Source organism: Ciconia boyciana, chromosome 10 (assembly GCF_034638445.1).
Source record: "Ciconia boyciana chromosome 10, ASM3463844v1, whole genome shotgun sequence".
NCBI classification, from domain to species: domain Eukaryota; kingdom Metazoa; phylum Chordata; class Aves; order Ciconiiformes; family Ciconiidae; genus Ciconia; species Ciconia boyciana.
This window is the reverse complement of record NC_132943.1, coordinates 7,275,420-7,295,871: the sequence shown is the minus strand read 5'-3', so window position 1 is coordinate 7,295,871 and position 20,452 is coordinate 7,275,420. Positions and strand designations below refer to the sequence as shown.

General features: G+C 44.8%; 1 protein-coding gene across 4 annotated transcripts; it reads left to right on the top strand.

Moving 5' to 3' along the window:
- The first annotated feature begins 339 nt into the window (after nucleotides 1–339).
- Nucleotides 340–18,040, top strand: LOC140657319 (histamine N-methyltransferase-like). 4 transcript variants are annotated; one of them, XM_072874145.1, is made up of 8 exons: nucleotides 340–475; nucleotides 3,742–3,938; nucleotides 4,872–4,924; nucleotides 8,401–8,508; nucleotides 12,066–12,196; nucleotides 12,779–12,872; nucleotides 15,915–16,133; nucleotides 17,943–18,040. In XM_072874145.1, exons 2-8 carry the CDS (start codon nucleotides 3,802–3,804, stop codon nucleotides 17,960–17,962), a joined length of 762 nt encoding a protein of 253 aa, XP_072730246.1. In that variant the 5' UTR covers nucleotides 340–475; nucleotides 3,742–3,801; the 3' UTR covers nucleotides 17,963–18,040. The 4 variants fall into 4 exon arrangements, with proteins under 4 accessions (XP_072730246.1, XP_072730247.1, XP_072730245.1 ...); XM_072874146.1 differs by lacking the exon at nucleotides 17,943–18,040 and adding an exon at nucleotides 16,903–17,869; XM_072874144.1 differs by lacking the exon at nucleotides 17,943–18,040 and having other exon boundaries at nucleotides 15,915–17,866.
- The last annotated feature ends 2,412 nt before the right edge of the window (nucleotides 18,041–20,452 follow it).

The following is a 20,452-nucleotide window of genomic DNA, read 5'->3' as shown; positions in this document are numbered from 1 at the left end:
AGGCAAACTGTAAATAATACTGTATATTGCCATGTGCCACACACCGAGACAACTATTTCCCATTTGTCAAGAGTCGCATTTCTTATATACCAGTGGCAGGGCTTTATTTTTCATCCGGACGCTAATTAACATGCTGCTAGATCTCCGCGTCTAAATGCTCGCAGTGTGTTGGTGGCCGTGCCAGGTGTGTCTTGTGGGAGAGCCGGTGCGGGCAACGCGGAGGGTGCCGGGTGGGCACGGCGGGCAGGGTGTGAAGTGCCCCTCTGCCTCTGCAGGCAGCTGCCGCCGCACAAGGTTATGATGTTGCCTGCTCCTTTCTCAGGCAGCCAAACCTCCGCCGCGCTGCCACGTCGCAGCCCGGGGGTGGGACGGCCGCAGCCACTGGGAAGGTGGCTGGCCGGGAGCGCATCCCGAGCACCGCAGCAGCATCGCGCCGTGGAAGCCCACGGCCCCGAGAGGCACAGACCGCTCGCACGTAAGTACGGCTGCCTGCGAGGCAAGCACGAGCTTAACAGATCGCGTTAAACTCCTCCAAGAGGGATCCCTGTTTTGCTGGCGTTCAGCGACAAGCCGTAATCCTGTACGCCCAAGCTCCTGCTGCAAATAGTTTACAGCTGAGGGCATGCTCACTTTGTTTTCTGGCTTCACGGGGAAGGTTTAAAGAGTTTTACAGTGAGTTTAAAGCAGGTTTAATTCTGCTAGCGCTGGCGCAAACCAGGGGTGGATCAAGCAACTGCAGCGTAAATACAGAGCCTGCTTTTGAAACTCCTCAATCGTTTTAGGGAAGTGCATATAAATTTGGATTATCACTGAAGGGGACATGCCTAAGTGAACATTATTATGCAAAAGTTCCTATCAGCCTGATTCACAAAAAATCCTTCTCTTCCTTCTCTTTACTCATTTTTAGTTAACTGGCCACAATTTAAACAGCAAAACACATAATGAAATAAATGGGACAAATTCAAACAGCCAAAAGCGTAATGAAACAAATGAGACAAATTCCTTGAACTGCACCTAACATGAAAATGAATCTCAGCTGCTCATTAGAGACCGCCGAGCAGGGGACATTGGCAAATTAAATCACAGGAAGTAGAGGGAGGCACAGTAAAAAGGTCGATTATCTAAATCTCCTCTTATTAACTGCAAAATATTTTTTCAAGATTGAAGGTAGTAAAATATGTTAGTGGCAAATGGCAAAGCCTCTTTATGCACTTAAAGTAAAAAATGAGGAGTTGGGAAGAGCAGAGGAATGGGTAAACAAGGAATATACCACTCTGTTTTCAGGGTGGGTTAGCAGTCATTCTGACCTGACGTACATCCAGGTGTTTGCTTCCTTACTCTCTCTGGCAAAATTTATACTTGGTTTCCCCAGGTTAATTCAGATTTTGCTGGGAATTCCAGTACTGGTTGTCTGGGAAAAGGATCTGGGGGTGTTGGTGTGCCTGCCAGAGGGCTCGCACGTGGCGGCTGAGCCGGGTGAGTAGTGTGGGCAGCGTGAGCGGCAGATACCGCCCTGCGAGCCCGAGCGATTGTGCTCCACCTAATAGAGTCAATTCAGCTGCAATTTGTTGGTCTGTCTGTCTAATGCACAGGCCAGATTGCCTCTCTTATCTAACACCACCAGGCTCACTGAAGCAGGCAGCAAGGGGGTGAGCTCCGAGGCTGGGGGGGCCATCACCTTCCCACGCTGCTCCGAACCAGCCCTCGTGGGCATCTGGGACCCAGCAAAGTTTTTAAAGCTCTGCCCTCTACTTGTTACCAGGCCCTTTTCATCACTGTTGTTGTTTAATATACTTGGTTTTTCTGCTTTTTCCCTTGAAAGCATCCTTGCTGTCTGAGGGGCTAGGGCACGAGGAGCGTGCTGAAAGCCAGGTCTGCCTCAGTGGTGGTATGGGTGGAAAATCACACCTTGGGTCCTGCTCCGGAGGTTGCTGCTGGTCTTTGGGACTGCGTCAAGGACAGCAATTAATAGGCATTGCTAATAGACCTAACGGCTCTGGCAGCAGCACGTGCTGGAGGAGGTGCATCACCACCAACCTTCACCATGCGTCCCCCTGTGGGAACCTTTGGGATGTGCAGAGATGTGGCTCATGGGATGCAAACCCAAAACATGTCAGGAGTTGGATGTTATCTTTGGCATGAGCAGCAAACGAAGGTGGGCAAAGCCAAGCAGCTCGCATTATTGTTGAAAAGGGGGCAGGAGGAGGAGGAGGGGGAGCGGGGGAACTGCAGCTGTTCAGCACGACAGCTGTCCCTAGAAATCGTCCTTTGAAAAGGAGTGAGCACCAGAAAGAGAATAAAGGGATGGCCAGGCAATGTGGAGATGTCAGGGAGAAATTGTGCCAAGCCCATCTTTCTGCCAGTGGTGTAACTGTCCCGGCATACAGGGGAAAAGGAGGTGCTCCTGTACAGGGACTTTAGGTTTGGCACCATCTTGTATGACATTCTCATAAGCAAGCGAGCAAGACGTGGCCTCGATGAGACAGCTATTGGGTGGGTGGAAAACTGGTTGCAAAGTTAGTCAGAAAAGTTATCAGCAGTTCACTGCCAGAAAGGGAGGTAACGACAAGAATGAACCTGAGCCCTCTACTCTTTCATGTTTCCATTCATGATCTGGGGGAGGGACAAGACTGTGGTTATTCGATGTGCAGCTGGGAGGGACTTGAGCACAACAGAGGACAGAATTATAATTCAAAGGGAGAAGAGAATTAGTCTGGAAAAAGCCCATGGTTTGTATTTCAGTGGTCACACTGGCGAGCAAAGGCAAGCGGCGTGGGGTCTTGGTGGGTCGAGGGAAGCCATCTCGGCTGCGCTGGGAGCTGGGGCACCTCAGCAGGTGGGGGGCTTTCGCTCTTGGCTGCTGCACTTCAACAACAACAGGGCTTGGCTGGAGATAGTCCAAAGGGAGCGATAAAAACAAGTATCCGAGATGCTATTTTTAACGTCTGGGATATTACTTCTGTGGGAAAGTCAGATCTGATGGTAAGAGAAGCAGTGTGGTCCTTAAGCCTTGGACCTGCAAAGAAGATGCCCTCTGTCTCCTTGCCAGTTAGGACAAGACATGATGGACTTAAACTGCAGTTTAAGAGGGGATGAACAGGTATTGGTTCACTTTTCAAGCTACAGCCCGACATTTCCCGGTAGCACCCTCTGCCTCCCCTGCTCCCAACTCTGTGTAAGCCAGGTTTAGCACAACATCCATTCCGGTAACTCACGTGGCTTTCGTGAATTAACTGCTTAGCCCATGGGAATCATACCATTATCTTCAGAGGAACTAGAAAAATAAAGAGTGCATTTATAAGGTTTTTATTGTTTTCACCCCACCATCAGCATTCTCTTTAAGAACATCAAAAGATTAAAAAAACAGATAGAGACATCTGCCAGCATCTCTGGAGATGCGTGTTGCACTTTCTTCTAATCCAGACCAAGTCTTTGGAGCGTCTCCATGCCTTCAAGAAATAGGGGAATTTTTCTTTTATTTAAGAACCTTCTAAAGACCCTTTTACTGGGTTTTAACAGAGCCCTGTGTCAGCACAGTTAAAAAATGCTGGCATTTCCTCTGCGCTGATTAAAGAAGATATATTACCCTTTGCTGCTCAAACCTGATTTACAGCTCCTATTGCAAAATTACATAATACTTTTTTTAGTGCTCTAAGGTGAAGTAGTAGGGCCAAGGACACAGAGCAAAGTCTGGGCACGTGCTGGTTTTCATCTCTCTGGCCTTTGTTATTCCTTCTCCAGGTCTGAAAGAAGAGCTGCAGGGAGCAGCCTGTCCCCTCCTGCACCCTTCTGACCCCCAGCATGGCTTCACCCATGAGGAGCTTGCTCACCGACCCCGCCAGATACCTCCAGTCTTTCCAGCTCTTCCTCGCAAATTCGACCGAGCACCAGTGCATGCAGGAGTTCGTGGAGAGGCAGCTGCCGGCCGTGATAGCGAGGTAACACGGAGGTGGCCACACTGAGCTGAAGGACAGCCTGGGGCTCAGTCCCACGCAGTGGTGGGCTCGGCTGGGCTCAGGGGGGCTGCCTGCAAGAGGCAGATTGCTGTTCCCTGCCAGCCGCCCCGTCTGTAGGTCTCTGATAGGACTTGGCTGGAGATTTCATTTGCACATGCCGCTGAATGGCTGTTGTTCGGGATGGAGCCTGCCTAGCAGGAAGGAGATAAGGCTGAATTGTTTCCTTGTATGCAAATATAACTTACCCTGAATGAACTCTAAAATGCAATAACAGATATTACGTTCTAACATTAAATTGAAAGCGTCTTTTTAAAAGTAATCTTTTCAGGTAATATTTAGGCTCTGGCTGGTATGTGTAAATAATACTTCTGCTTTGCCTGCCCTGTGTGTTTCTCGCTGGACCCTTTGCTTTGCGGGCTGGCTCAGGCAGCAGGCAGCTGGGGTCAAATCCTGGTTCTGGGGAGGCCCTTCTCTGCGCCCAGGGGTTTGTGGCTCTGCCAAAGCCTTGCTAAGGGATTTTAAACGTGTTACACTTTCCCCTCTTCCTCCCCATTTTGCAAAATGTAAAACTTCTACAAATAATTTTTAAGCTGCTGGTCCAGACCCAGGAAGGTCTCTGGTCCTTGAAGCACAGACACGGAGAAGGCATGTACCTGCTGCTGCTTGTATGCACTCATAATAAAAGCAGAACTCCTCTACAAATTGCCAAAATAACTGGAAGTCAAGAATCTCCAAAGAGCAGAGTTCTGAATCTGATCCGTCCTGCCAGCTCGCAGGCATGCCTGTATATGCACACGTTGCATTTGATTTTCTCCTGCAGATTTTAGTCTTTGTGGGATCTCTGGTGTTTCACAAAATGGATGTAACCCTCTCTACTGGGTAGCTCTCCTAAAGTGTATAAATAATGTTTTTCAGTATTGGAAACGGGAAGTCTACAATCAATATTCTAAGTGTTGGTGGTGGAGCAGGTATGCTACGAACTTCAATATTGATATGCTTTTCCCTTTTTTTCCAAAGAATAGAGGATTACAAATTGCAGAAAGGAGCAGAGTGGGAAGTAAGTCTTTTCTTGAAAAGTCAGCTCCAGGAGCAGATGGCATTAAGCTGGTGTGTGGCCACATTGTCTGAAAACAGCTTGTGCTTCCCCACCCTGATTCTTGTACGTCCTCCACGGGAAACCTCCTTCTGCACCATCACTCCTCAAGGGCAGAGAGAGGCTTGAACTGCCCCATGCAAACTTTCCTATGCAAAAAAAAAGCACCATAATGTCTTAGATCCCTCAGAATATTAAATTTTTACTTGCATTACAATTACTCTCCCCTGTAACTATTTACTGATGTAGTAGCTTCGCATCATTGCTGCCTCCTGCCCTGCTATGTGACAGCCTTGGCTGACCTCTGTTTTGCCTGTATGTGCTTGCTGACCACAGTCAATGCACGAGACCCTCCTGGAGCTACTGTCCCCTGAAACACTGGAGCTGAACATAAGCTCCAGAAGAAATCCAGAAGACATCGGAAGAAATAAGTCTCTTATCTGACGTTCACTGGGTGGAAAAACAATACCAATAACATCAAGTGGCTTCTTCTCATTAAATTCTTGCTTAAGTTCCCCCATAATTAAAGCCTATGTTTTCTAATTCTGCTCTGCCCATTAAGTCATCAAACTTAAATTTTATAAGAACACTTAATTTAGTTTAAATGCTTTAGTCATACCATCTCCAAAGACTAATCTCAGCTTTGTCAATCTCTCCTAATAAGTAAAAATAATTGTATGTAAATGGTGGGCGTTAGCTGTAAAACAGTATGGCAGAGTAGGAACATTGCTCTCCAAACAAGGGAAACCATTCTTCTGCCAAAAAAAAAGTTGTTTTTAACAGGAACACTTCACATAGTGAGGTCCTTAACTCCCTAACCAGGAGCACTCCCGCTTAGCATGATGGATATTCAATAAAAAATGTGCAGGCAAAGCTCACTTCGTGATGTAAAAAAGCCTCACCACCACCAAAACCCTGCTTGTTGCTGGCTTGTTCCCATCATGGGTCCTTGGGGGGTCAGGAGGCAGCAAATTCCCAAATCCCTCCAGCTAACCCCGGTGAGGGAGCTGCCCTGGCCCCATCCGCCCCTGCGCTTCACAGGGAGGGAGCACGGAAGGAAAGCGTTTCCTTTCCACTTTTCCACCTCGCGAGACAAGCAAACCATTTAACGTAGCATCATATCCCATTACACCCACCCATCTACCGCGCCTGCCTTCGCCTACAGCCTCTGCCTTATTAAGTTCACACTCCAGCGCGCAGCACTCTGTACCTTTAAAGACCATAAAAGTCATCAACGCTGCTATAAAGTAGCAACTGTGCTATAAACTATCCCGTTACGTAAAATGTTTAATTAGAAACTTAATGGTGAACATAGTGGTAGCCTTTAAAAGGTAATTGTGTTGGAGAGTTTAAATAATTCGGGTAGCCTAATTGCCAAATTGTTGATAATGCAAGCTGCCACAGATTTGACTGTGAAATGCCTCAGGACACTTGTTTGCATATAAAAGAGCTAACTGAAGTCAATTAAGGCTGTGGATTAAATTATGAATCAAAGGGGTGGTTTTTTTGGTTAAAAACAATACAAGGGTGGTTTGGCCACAGAAGAGTGGAAGGGAATATATTAACCTATCTGCACATGGAAATGCGAAATTCAAATTTTTTTTTATCAGGACCTGCACAGCCTTTTCAAAGGGCTAATCCGTTTTACAGAAAGCTGGTAAAGCAACCAAAAATCAAAAATATTGCAGTAGTTCATTACAAATTCTGTGTTCCCAAATTTTACCACGGCAGCCTGCAGACAACTGACTTTGCTCTGATTTTTCGACAGAATACAGTGTCTACAGTGATAGCAAAGCTGCAGCTATTTCTGCTACTTCAGAAATCCAATTTCCCTCCCTCAAAGAACATGCTTGCACAGATGCCATGTAAATTTTGGTGTTATTAGTTGCTTTAAGAAAGACACATAACTCTGAAAAGATTGAACATTTTGGGATAAATTCTTGGGGTGTTAATGAGCAGGTGAGACCTGGGCTGGGGTGCCTGACTTTGACCCATGGTGATGTGTGGTGGGGCCAGAAGCAGGCAGAGAGCTCTTCGTAGTGAAAAGGACCCTCTCGAGGGAGGACCTGGTGGGCTGGGTTGAGCTCTGGGGTACACATTATGGCTATTTAATCCCCAATATTTTCCTTTTGTACCTCAAATCTTCTGGACAACAGAGCTAATGCTGAAGGGGCTGGTGGGAGCCGAGGGGCACTGAAAATCATGAGGATGGGCAGAGGCCGTGCAAATACGATGGGGGCCCTCCCTCCATAGTCCCTCAGCAAGGGCCTGTCTGGCCATCAGGGTTTGCTGGGTGATCTTCCTTTCAGTACATAATTTTGTTCATTTGTAGGGAATTTTATAACGTGGAGTTGTGTGCAAGCACAAGTACATCCTTCAGGACAAAGCTCAATATTTGTCTGTAACATGATCCCTGGGTCTATTATTCACCACAGTTACCCTCTGCTTTACTCTTTCTACCTTAATTTATTCTTCTATTATTTTTTCAACCTAAAATTTATTCAAGCACAATAAGCAGAAGTGAGCCGTAAGAAACCTAAGCAAGCCAGTGTGATGTTGTCCTTGGCCCCATGCCTCAGTCAGGAGCATCATCTCCCTGAGCTTCCTATATTGCGGATGGGGAGAGGTGTCGGAGAGCAATGGCAGCTTTTTTTACATTTTGAAATATTGGATATATTAGTACTTCCAGTGGTAAAATAATTGCAGCTAGCTTGAACAGTAGGCAGAGAGTTCCTCACAAAGTAGCCTCACGGGGTATTCTGTAAACAGGGGTTAGATAAACATAAATGGTATGTGCACTATTCATTGTACTTATGGAAAAAGTCACAGGACACTAAAGACAAACAAAACAAATGTTGTTTCTGATTTCAGTGTAAACACATATTCTCTTCTCCCTCACCCCCATGACCTAGTAACCAGTGAGATGCTTGGCTAAAAATGCTCTTACTGACTCCTAAAAAATCCTGCCAGGTTCACTGGTGACTTGGGACCATCAAAACTGGTGCTATCAGAGTCATTTAGGACCTTCCCCGAGAGGTTAGACCATGTCCAGAAAATATGAGGGCATGCCACGTGCATGACCGTGTCTGGTTTTCCCTTGGAACTGATGGTGGTAGTCAAAGAGGAATGAAGATAGTTGGGACTGATATTTAATTTTTTCTGAAATCCTAGAGCTAAACCCTCAGTGGTAATCTGCTGAGAATACAAAGCAGCTACATGTACCTGTGTGGTACATTTTCTGTACATGAATGGCAGGCATCAGTCTTCAAAACTGGGGATGTGATGGGGGTGGAGACAACGTTTGCCTGAGCTTTGCTTTCATCTTGTATTTCGTGTCGCCTGCTTCCCTAGGTGAGATTGACCTGCTGATCCTCTCAAAAGTACAAGCCAGATATCCAGGGGTCACCATCAACAATGATGTGATAGAGCCAAGTGCTGACCAAATCTTCAAGTACAAAGGTATCTTTACATTAAATAAATTACATTTACATTAAGTATGATAAATGCATTAAAAAGAGTTGAGCACTGGATGACCCCGCATTCAAATGCGTTCTTGTCAGAATTGGTTCTTAAAAGTTAAAAAAGTCACTATTTTATTCTTTTTTTGCCATCATTGCTTTTCAGCAATGTTCAGTCTCTCATTAAAATCTTAGTCTCTCACACTGCAAAGAACTCTGCGTGGCAAACGCTTGGGACTAGACAGACTTTAAAAGTTAAGAAAGGTGGGAACGGGTGGGTGATTGTATGGGAATAGAGTAAAATCCCCACATTTCAGAGAGAAAGTTTTTCTCCTTCAACTTTCACTGAATCAGGATCCTTCCTCAACTTCGAAGGGAAAATTTTAGCGTCTCATGGTAATTCTCACATATCTTAAAAATCGTTTCCAAATAACAAATAGCTAAACCTCACAGTGTTGCACTACATTAGTTACCATCCCTTGAACTTGAAAACATGGAAAGGAAAGCAAGGTGGATAGGAAAGACTTTTGCTGTGTGCTCTGTGGCTTAGAGCTTGTTTCCTTCCAGCAGCCCAAAGGTTTGAGCACCATTCATGAAGGAAAGCCAAGCATTTTCCAAGGAGGATTGAATGTTAGCAGGGGTGCTGTGGTCAAATTGCCCTACAAAGCGAGCATTAAATATCAATCCACAGTTTGATTATCACTGGATTAACACCTACCAGGCTTTACCTTAGCAGGTAATTATGGTCTTGTATGGAGGTGACACCAGCTACACCATAGAGGTTGAGAGCAGCTCCGAGCAGAGCACACCTTGCCAGAAAGCAGCTGCTGAATGGACATGGCAGTAATGAATGAACCTCGTCAGCAGTCTGCATTGTTGGAAATGCTCCAAACCATAGTAAATACTGGACTGCAAAACCACGTTGTAAATCTCCAACTCTTACTCTTGCTTAAGTCCTTAAAAATGAAGCATTCCCAATATGAAGCAACTTGTGGAAGTCTAAGAAAAAAAATAATAATAGTAACAATCCCTTTCTCCCTGCAGTAGGGGAGTTCAGAGTTGCTGGAAGCACCAATTTTTTGGTTGCAGGAAACACATAATTTTTTTCTATCTGTCTCTGTATTACATGGACCTGATCTTTGGAAAGATGGCTTGTGCAAAATCCCAGGAGCTTTTACATTGCTCCAGGCCGAGATGGTGAAGGATGGGCAACAGAGCATCTGCTCTGTTTATAAGACAGTTTGAGCACTTGCACATAGCATTTCTGTCCTGCCTGGGCCATTAACTATAGGCTACGTGGGACTGGATTTGCACTGAATCTTTCTAGCGGTCTTGCCACCTACCACCAATTAACTGGCATTCCTATCCTACTTCAGGGAGTTTCTTTCCAGAAGAAAGTTAAAGAAAATATAAGATGTTGTCCTTATTTTAAGTTCTATGCTAAACTAGAAATGAAATATTAATCTGAATTTCTTTCTTTAAACTTTCTTATTTGGTAATTAATCATGTCCCCAGTAGGTATCATTAATTAGGTTTCTGAGCACTAATATTTTCCGGGGAGAATTGGAAACATTATCTGTGCCTCTGAGGATTCAGTAGTTATGTTTTCTGCCTAACCAGATACTTTCTCCTTGGGAAGGAGAAGCCAGACGCACAAGAGAAACTTCATACTGGGATGTGCAGTGATGACAAACTGAGGTTTATCTTAGGTTGCGTCGTACAACAGAGGCTGTCCTCAAAGTCCCATGGCCAGGCTGCGGCTTTCCTTCATTCCTGGTCCATGTCCAGGTGAAGCCCCTTGGTGACCATGGTTGGAGCGTTGGTCATACCACAACTGACCTGTGCTGCCATTGCCTGCACAGCATGGCACAACTGCAGGCAGGCTGGTTTTGATGGCACCCGTCAAGGGCACACAACTGGCTTCTGACCCAGACAACAATCTGGGTTGAGCACAGGAGAAAATAAAGGAAAACTTTTCAAAACAGTTAGGGTGATATGCTTTGGCTTCAGATGAATCTTTGGGCAGAAACTTCCCATAATCAGAATGAGTTTGCCCTTTCTGAAGTTTGGCTTTAAAAGCCCACCCTGTCAAGCAATTCAGTTTTCTTCCTAGTGTCTCCTCGCAGACTGTCTAGCAATTGAACTGAACCAGATTGCACCAGATTATTTGTGAAGGTGATATGAAATGCTGCTGAATGAAGCCTGAGTTTAAAACAGCAAATTAAATCTGACCTGCAAGCGCCGGGGCCAGTGACTGATAAATGGAAACGAACAGAGTAACAGCAGCAGCATCTGAAAGGGGTGGCCCATTTCCAGCCATAAAAGAGAGGAGATAAGCACTGATGGAGCATTTCTCATCTGTCCAATGGGGATACGTCCTAATCAGAGCCCAAAAGGAGAAACATTGTGATTAGTGGTGTAAAGGCGCTGGTCTTAGCAAATCATGTTGTTTTGAACATGTGTTCTGTAGCTAAGGCTCAGTCTGCCTTTGGGCCTTTTAAGTTTTAAATTTATGTTAACTCCAGCGAAGCACAGGAATCGCATTAGGGATAGCTTTGTCCTGGAGCAATCCCGAACGTCAGGCAGGAGCGCAGTGAGATGAGCTCCATATGCCAGCAGATGGACATTAGTATTCCGGCATCCCCTAAATTATGAAATTATCTCTCAGTTTTGCTCCCATAAAAAGCAAAGAAATGCAGTGATGAGCCAGGCCCTCAGTATAACTTATTCCTTGAATCCACTTCTCTAGCTTTCTGCTTTCCTCAGTCGCTGGATGTGCATTGTATCGAGGTCTGAAAGCACGCCATGTGTCACTCTTTATACCAGTCTTTACTTTAAAACTCTATTATCCTTTTTACTTGAAGCAGTTTGCTGAAACTGTGGGCTTTTGAAAAATGATTTGAACACAGCAGAAGCCAAATGTCAAGATATGGGTCCTTGCTCATGGAGCAAAGCTCCTTCCCTCTCCCACCATCCCCGTGACACGTTCCCAGGGTGAGCCATTTGCTTTCTCTGCCCTTCTTGAGCTTTTAATTGTGCTTTCTCTCCAAAACACAGTCCCTTTGATCCATCCTTGAGCCCCTGTATTTATTTGTTCAGTCTCTGGAAAACCCTTTGCCATGGCCTGGCTTCTGCTCAGCCATGTGGGTCTTGCACGGCACCTAAGCGAAGCGGCCATCAGATCTCCTCCCATTCAGCATGAAATGTGCTGCTCGTGGCCTCATAACTGTTTATCCAAGCCAACATCTTTTAATGCAGCTTGAGCCAGTCATGGGGAAGAGTTTCTTTCTTTTTTTTTAATCAGGTAAAGACTGGAGGAGCCCAAATGAGAGTGCAAAGGGTAAAGCATCAGACCCTCTTAAGACTTCATCCTACAAAGACCTTTACAGCCCCCTTCTCACATATGGGCTCAAGGTTTTAAATATTGCACTGCTGTGTTAAACTGGTACCAAAACTCTCTACCTAAATATGACTTTTGGATGTATTAAAGCTCTGAATGGAAATTGGCCCTGTATTTGCAATGGAGATAACTCTGTCCTGCCTTCTCCTGTATTTCAGAGCACGTGGCTGAGACATCAAACCTCGAGAATGTAAAGTTTACCTGGCATGAGGAGACAGCTTATGAATATGAAAGTCGAATGAGTGCAGAAAAGAAGTCTAAAAAATGGGACTTCATTCACATGATCCAGGTAAAAGTCTCTGCAAAGTAAATGTTGTCAAAGACTTGGCTGTTAAAAGTATGCATGAAGTATGTGACCTCATTATCCACTCTAAGGGAAGAAAGGTGAGTTTATTTCCCTGTAATTTAAAGTACTTAAGCATAAGTGAACTGCAAAAATGAAAGATGAGTTACAGCAAAGCAACTTTGAGCACAGTAGTCCTATTAACCAGGCTGTGGGTGGCAGTCAACTAAAAATACATTTTAACTAGTGTTTTCAAAGCTCCTTGTCCTCTCTGTGAGATTGTCTTTGTATTTCCAAGTTTACTGAAGCCATTACAAGCCATCTTCACTGCTAAGAAAGGCAAATCTTTTTATCTCAGGTTAATGAATGAACATGAGCTTGGTCCTGGGAGAGCCAGAGAGCAGGCAAGGCAGTGACAGCCCGAGCTTGCAGCGTGAGCCCGCTGCCCGGCATTGTGCTAATGCGTCTTGTTGTCCCGCAGCTCTTCTGTCAAGATTGCCCCCATTTGGTTTCCTTTACCTTGTGGTACCAGTCATAACATTCACCAGGACCTTACTGTATCTCTGTAAGCATCTCTGCTCTTTCCAGATGCTGTATTATGTGAAAGATGTCCCAGCGACTATCCGGTATTTCCACAGCCTCCTGGAAGCGCAGGCGAAGCTCCTCATTATCCTTGTCTCAGGTGAGAGCTGCTCCACCAGTGCCGCTCGGTTGGGCAAGAGCCATGAGGACCTTTGGTGTTCTTGCGAGTCCAACACAGGCCAGCTAGGAACCAATGCACATTCTTATTTAAAAGCTCCTTTATCACCTATAGAGGTGAACTGGCTGCATAATAAATGGTGTCCGCTCACCTACATCCATTGAAATCTGCACGCTGTCTATATCTGCGCAGCTCCGTGCTGCAGGTTGTAAAGCTGAAGACTTTGTGAGCCAGCAAACCCGTGCCATGGACACAAAAGACCTTTCTCTCGCCCTCTGCCCTTCCCCATCCTACAGCCTGGCCAGTGACGGACGGCAGCAGAGAGCCCCGAAGTGGGCCAGAGGCTCCGTCCCGTGGCTCTCGCTCACAAGAGCTCCTTCAGCCTCTGCTATTTTCTGCAAAAGGCTTTTCAGGCTGGGCATCACATTATCTCGCTCCTGGAGACTTGTGGCATTAAGCAAACGGCTACAACGGGGCTCAGCCATGCCATACAGCAGGTGTTAGAGCACATATGGTTCATTTTCTTCGCAAACTGCCCATTTCCTTAATATCATCATTTTGGGTGGAAAACAGCATTCTTAGGCTTTTTCAGATCTCAAAGAGTTGCTCTGTGGTCAACCCAGCAGGAAAATGTGGGAACGGAGTAAACGACGGCCTTTTAATACTGTGGGCAAGGTATGCTAGAGAGACTGCAATGGTGGGGTATAATTTGACTCTAGAAAGCCTTTAATTTGCCTCACAAGCTATGGAAATTTCAGTTGTGTGAACAGTCACATCTGATAGTTTTGTCATGGACGTTAAGTGTTATTTGTTCAGAGGTTTAAGCTTAATTTTTAAATTGAATTTGGCCATGTCTGCAAACAGTAATGTGTTTGATGAAGTTCCTTTTTTGTGTTCAGGAAGTGTCCACAATGAAGTGGCACTTCTCTGACCTGAATTTATTCAAACTATTTTTCTCCAAAATGTTTTTGGTTTCAAATGTTTTCAAGCAGTTCACTACAAGAAATCTGTATTTTAAATGATCTCTTGTTCTTTGGCTGAACAAGAATAGATCATAATAGCAGACTGTTGCTGATTACCTGTGTATAGTTAATTGAAACTCTTTTCCAGTTGCGTAACCTGTCCCTTTGGATATTCATGAAATGTGAACACAGGGAGGAACATGTGTCTATTCAAAATTAATGTGATTAAAATCTGAATTCATGAAAAGTATTTGAAGTCCTCTCTGGGCCAGGTGACTCTGTGTTTTCTGATGGAGCAGAATGGAGCAGAAATTGCTGGGGCCAGCCAGAAAATGGGAGAGAGGAGTAGGGCTCAGAATAGCAGAGAGGAAAGGAAGGGGGAAACCTTGGGGGAGAGAAGAGTATAGAGAGGGGAAGGAAGAAGTGCTATGAAAATGAGCACTGAAGCAAAAAGAGGTACTGAAAGATAAGCAGAACAAAGCTCTATTCAAAAAATGAAGGTAATGTCATCTCCAACACAAACACATTAGGATGTGTTAATTAAAAACCAGTCTGGGAACAGGATTCATAGGAGAGGGCTTGGTCAGTCGGTGAAGGTTGCAATCCTTCCTGCTCCATCCCTGCCGGGAGAGCAGGCAAGTTGCAAGAGCTATGCAGTGTTATTTTTAACACATTTAAAAAATCTGTTTACATCGCCTTGAAAACAAAAGTAGTGCCATATGCTGAGCCTATTGAGAGCTATTATAATAATGCTTCATTCAGGTAGTATATAATTGCTCGCCTCAGAGATGGAACTGAGTCACACAACACTGACACCAGCAAATTTTCTGCAATTAGTGCTCCGCATTCAATTTCCACCAGGTGAAAGAAAATATTGTAGCCGCTCTTCTAAACACCAAACTGTTTATTTGACTATAAATAACTCTTTGCAGATAAAGCATTTGCAAAACCGCCGAGCAACTGGTTTTAGTAGTTATGGAGATTTATAGTCATAACTCTCAAGAGCTGCTCATTAGGCTCCAAGTTATTTTCACTCTGTCCAGTCATTCTGGGTGATCCTTTTATAAATGATTTATAGCAGAAATGCTGAATCACAGATCCAGGGTGAGGGAAAATAAAGATGTGAAGACATATCTGGGGAGTTTTCAGCTTACCCAGCTGGTTTTCTTTATAAAACATCCCTTGAGAAGAGGTGCGTGCACCAGTGTGGGCTCAGCATGGGCTTAGTTCTGGAGGTGATTGTGGTGCTACAGGAGCCTTTTCCTTCCTCAGCCTTCATCTTTGCACACCCCAGTAGTACGCAGCCAGAACGTCCTTCTAGCACCACTGGGGAGGTCTGCTTGGGGTGAGGGGCAGCCCTCTCATTGCCTATGCCCAACAACGTGTGAGCGTGATGGGAGCGAAGGCTGAAGCCTTGGAGGGTAGTGCCGCTTCATCCTGGGCTCTGTCCATCCCACCCTTTTCTCCACCGCACTTCCAGCTGCATGGACAATGTGATCACGGTTTTGCACCCCACGTATTTCATGTAGCAGAGGGATAGTTTACTGGCAATAAGTGTTTCAAGGAAGCTCACGTGTAGTTTGACCACGAAGTAATTAAGTGAAGGAATAGGAGAGGATTTAGTCTTCCATACAGGCAGCTGAAATCTGGGGAATAGTTTAAATCGAGACGATGGCACTGAACAGCTAGTGTTCAGCATATGGACTATAGAAGGATGTCCCTGAGAGATATTGCCTATGTGCATGAAGCAGAGGGGTGCAGCGTGTTGGGAGTGGAAGGGAGGATTGAGTGCACTGAGCTGCTCTGGCCTCAGCTGGGGGCTCAGTGGGAGGTGCTGGAGCTCCAGGGTAGGTAACAGGTCCATCGTCTCCTGCAGCCCCCAACCCCGAGGCACAGAAGCAGGGAGGCAGCGGTCTCCACCATGCCCCAGGACACATGTCCCACCTCTGGAGAGACCCCACCCACAATAAGGACAACTGCTAAAAAAACCAGATGATCAAAAATTTGTTCAAATAGTGTTTTTCCTTATTCCTGAGCATTTTTCTGGTGGTTTATCTCTCAGGAACCAGTGGCTGGGAGATGCTGTGGAAGAAGTACAAGTCTTCCTTCCCTTTAGATGATCTCTGCTCTTACGTTTCCTCTGCTGACATCAAAAGGATACTGGATTCAGCCGGGCTGAAGTACCAGCTCTACGAGCTCCCATCCCACATGGACATAACGAGCTGCTTTATTGAAGGGAACAAGGACGGGGAGCTGTTGCTGGATTTCCTGACAGAAACTTGTGAGTTTTCTAAAACTGCTCCTCCTGAGCTAAAGCGTCAGGTAATGGAAGACTTAAGAAAGCCTGAATACAGTGAAAAAAGAGATGGGAAGGTGCTTTTTAATAACAACCTGACTGCAATAGTGATTGAGCCATGACTTGACCTCTTCTTGCTTCTTGATCCAAAACAAATAGTCAGATACAAGCTGTTAACAGCTGAAATACATTTTTCATACTTTATAAATGGCTTAGTTTACTTCAGTACTGATACATAATTTTTTGAGCCTGTTAAGAAATCAGTATTCATATCTGTTGTTATAAGTGAGCTTTAATACCTGATTAATTCTGTACTAATCTATGAATGTGCAACTCTCTAAGCAGTTAATTGCGCTTTATCGTATGAATGTTGTATAATCAGGTGTAACTCAGACCATCCACCCAGGCACTGCAGAAACCTGACCATTTCCTACAAAATAATCAAGAACTATACATGGTTTCATCGTCTTCATTTAAAAACTCTCTACAGACCAAATAAAAAAATGACAACTTCTCAATGTGGCTGGCAAGAGCAGAGGCTCAGCACGACCAACCATTTGGGTGGCTGCTCAGTGGGATCTGTTGAGCCTGCTGTGACTTCAAGATCTCATACCTCCAGTTATCGTAAAAGTGGCCTCACCCCTTCTGCACGTGTGATGGTTGCTTGTTCCTGCCTCTGCAGCCAACTCCATTTAGTGGCACTGCTTCCCTCTCCTTGTATCTTCACTTTATTTTTATGGTGTTGCATCTGCAGAGCGATTTGTGGACAGGTCCATACTGGCACTGCAAGAGGGAAGCAACTGAAGATGGTCAAGGCACAGCAGTGGTAACAACCGTCCTGGGGAGGTGGATTCCACTAATGAGCCCTGATGCAAAGCCTTTGTTAGGAATCAGCTACTGCTGTCACATCGGGCTTTCTGGTATTTTTAGCTAAACACACAAACGTCCTGCTCGCAGCCTCTCACTAGCCTGGCAGCAAGGACCATGCGTGGCTTGTGAGCTTTGTAACACGGAAGATGTAAAAATGAAGTCTGATGCCAAACTGACAGGTTTCAGTGGGATTTGTTTCATTTTCAATGGGGTCATGTCAGGTAAAACTGTCTGATATATAGTATAGGATGTTCAGCAAGAAGGTGCTTCACCCCCTCGGTCCCTTCTCCATGTGGGGCTGTCTCTACTCCGGTAGTTGATGCATTTGTTTTGCTAAATGATTTTATGGTTTTAAGAAGTTTTATGCTCTCTACAAGGCACAATGCATGGTGGAATACAATATAGTCGCTTGAATGCATTTAATAGTCTGAATACTCAGTTTATCCGGTGAGACAGGTGTGATTTCTGCCATTGAAATACTTTGATTCAGTGTTGAAATGGTTTGCTTTAGGTAATGCTTTAGCTGCAAGGAATTATGTTTTATTTTTGTATATACAATTCTGATACAATATAGATTATTAAAGACTTAAAGTGATTTACAAGAGACCATATTGGGCGTTAATAACTGTTTATATTCATTTTAGAGTGAATTGTTTGAAACACACACTTCTCCTAGTGATCAAATATTAATTCCAGCGTATTTTAGAATGTTTCCATGATATTTCTCAGCTGTTGAAGAGAACAAAATCTATTACTGCTTTTACAGAGTGCTATGCACAGATTCATGCATTAGAAGACCTCAGTATATCTGTAAGCTGTTACGGTGACATGCTGAAGCGGGAAAGAAAGAAAATCTCTCATTAGGACAGATTGCTGCATGCATTTCTAATGGGAAACAAATTAAAGTTACAATTATTTTCATAGCTCTTTTGCGCTGCCAGTGACCTCTTCTAAATGGTGCGTGTGAAGGAGGTGACCGCTGAATATTGCCACATCAACCCTGTCAGGAGCGACATATCTTTGGGAGCCACAGAAATGCCAGAACAAAAAAATCATCCCCAAATCCAACAACAAAACCCAGCAACAAGATGCACATGCCGGTCCTGTTATCTTCTGGTTTAGCAGAGGTAAAAAATACAAGAAAAAAGCTTTTTAGAGTTTTTGGGGGAGGTTTGTTCTGAAAATGTGGGAGAGAGCAGGAAAGATGAGGAACAGCAGAGATGATCTGGAGAGGAGAGAGGAGGATATGACCACACACACACACAAAAAGGAGATTCAGTGTGAATACATGTGAGAACTCCTTCCCTTCTTTAATCAGAAAGGGAGAGGCCGGGGAGAGGGAGCGCTTGCTGGAGTGTGGAGTTGCACAGGGTCTCATTTAAAAGCAGAATTCACTGGGGGAAAGGCACCTTCACCCCAGGCTGGAGAAGAAAACTCCTTAGCTAAAACCAGACATGTCAGGGAATCCTCTGCCACTGCTTTCGCTTCTGAGAATTTTGGTGGTGTTCAGCTTGGAGAAGAGAAGGCTCCAGGGAGACCTTATTGCAGCCTTCCAGTACTTAAAGGGGGCTTATAAGAAAGATGGGGACAAACTTTTCAGCAGGGCCTGTTGTGATAGGACAAGGGGTAATGGTTTTAAACTGAAAGAGGGTAGATTTAGACTAGATATAAGGAAGACATTTGTTACGATGAGGGTGGTGAAACACTGGCCCAGGTTGCCCAGAGAGGTGGTAGATGCCCCATCCCTGGAAACATTCAAGGTCAGGCTGGACGGGGCTCTGAGCAACCTGATCTGGTTGAAGATGTCCCTGCTCTTGCAGGGGGGTTGGACTAGATGACCTGTAAATGTCCCTTCCAACCCAAACTATTCTATGATTCTATGATTCTATGAATTTCATTTTAAAAATGAGGGGAAAAAAATTACAGTCAACCCCATTCTGTGTATGCAGCTGCTTCCGTTAAGGGGCTGGGGGAAAACTGACTCAGAAGAGCACCCTTAAGGGAGAAATTATTTTTAATTTTAAATTTGTAACACACACATTTCCAAGAAGTACTGTAAGTATTATTTAGTAGGAAATGAGCATGGGGAAGCACAATTTTATGCTCATTTGACCATAAAAACCGAAGGAGTTTTTGTAAATCTTTCAAACAACTTCCTAATAGCCTGAAGAGCCACACTTTCATGCGAGAATCACCCTTAATTGTACAGCGAGATACTGCTATTCCAGAGCACGTTTGAGGAGTCCCGCTTGTCCACAGATGGGGATCTATATGGCAATTTTGAGCTTACCTGTGTGCTTTCTGCACCAAATTAATTGTTTTCCTCTCAGAAAGTCTGTCTTATCTCAACCAGCAGAATTTTAGTCCAAAAGCACATCTCCAGACCAGCCTTGCTCTTTGTAAACCCCCAGCTGGATGTGTGGGCTAACGGGATGGGTCTTCCTCACTTGCAACCATAGAAAGTGAATTCATAGGCTTTATACAGAGGTTCGCTGAGAGCAATGGTCTTAAACCAGCATAACACTGACTGAAACAAGCTGGGTGTCAGGCTACCTGTATTAAAAATATACCTGAAATGATCCTGCAAGTTCTTCATGCATAGCCCCTTTCTGGCTAAATATATGTTTCAGATATGCAGTGTAAACATTTTGCAGAAATGTGGCTCTGGGTAAATGCAATCCTTAACATTGCATCTAAAAGTTCATCATGGATGGTTCTGAACAGGGTTTGTTTTTAAATTGGGAGACATCCTTTTTTATTTTCATTTCGCGGGCACATAAACCTGGAATATACAGATTATATTACAGGTACAGGAGAAAAAAGCTGGAGGGAGGGAGGGAGGGAGGGAGGAGGAGGAGGAGGAGGAACAACAACAACTCTCCTTTGAAATGGCAGGCGAACACCCGGGCCTGTGTCCCTCTGATAAGTGAGCGTGAGCTCGTGGCTCTGATGCGGCATCAGTGACTATTTCCCAAAGTAATTCCCGCGGGAGGTTTGCTGTGCAGGGAATGGAATAGCCCGGTGGCTGTAGCTGAGGCATGGCTTTGGAGCGATGCCATGCGGGAAGGCTGGGGGAGAGCAAAAGTGGGGGAGGAAAAGGCTGACCCCCTCCAAAGGAGCCCGGTCTTCCCGTATATACCCCCTCCGCATCAAACACATCTGCCTGAGCCGCTTCAGGGCTGTTCCTTTAAATCATACGTAGAAAAATATTCTCACTGCTCTGTTAATTACAACAGCAAATTGAACAAATGCACTTACAGCGCGGTTGCTGTCGCCATTTCTACATCGGTGTAATTCATGCTTGCAGCCCATGATAGGATTTTTTAATGTCATTACACAGTAGGGCAAAGTCTTCATTTTTAATAAAAATACAAATGCTGAAATGAAATGGATTAATATCTAATTTTACATCTTCATTTACATGATGTGCAAAA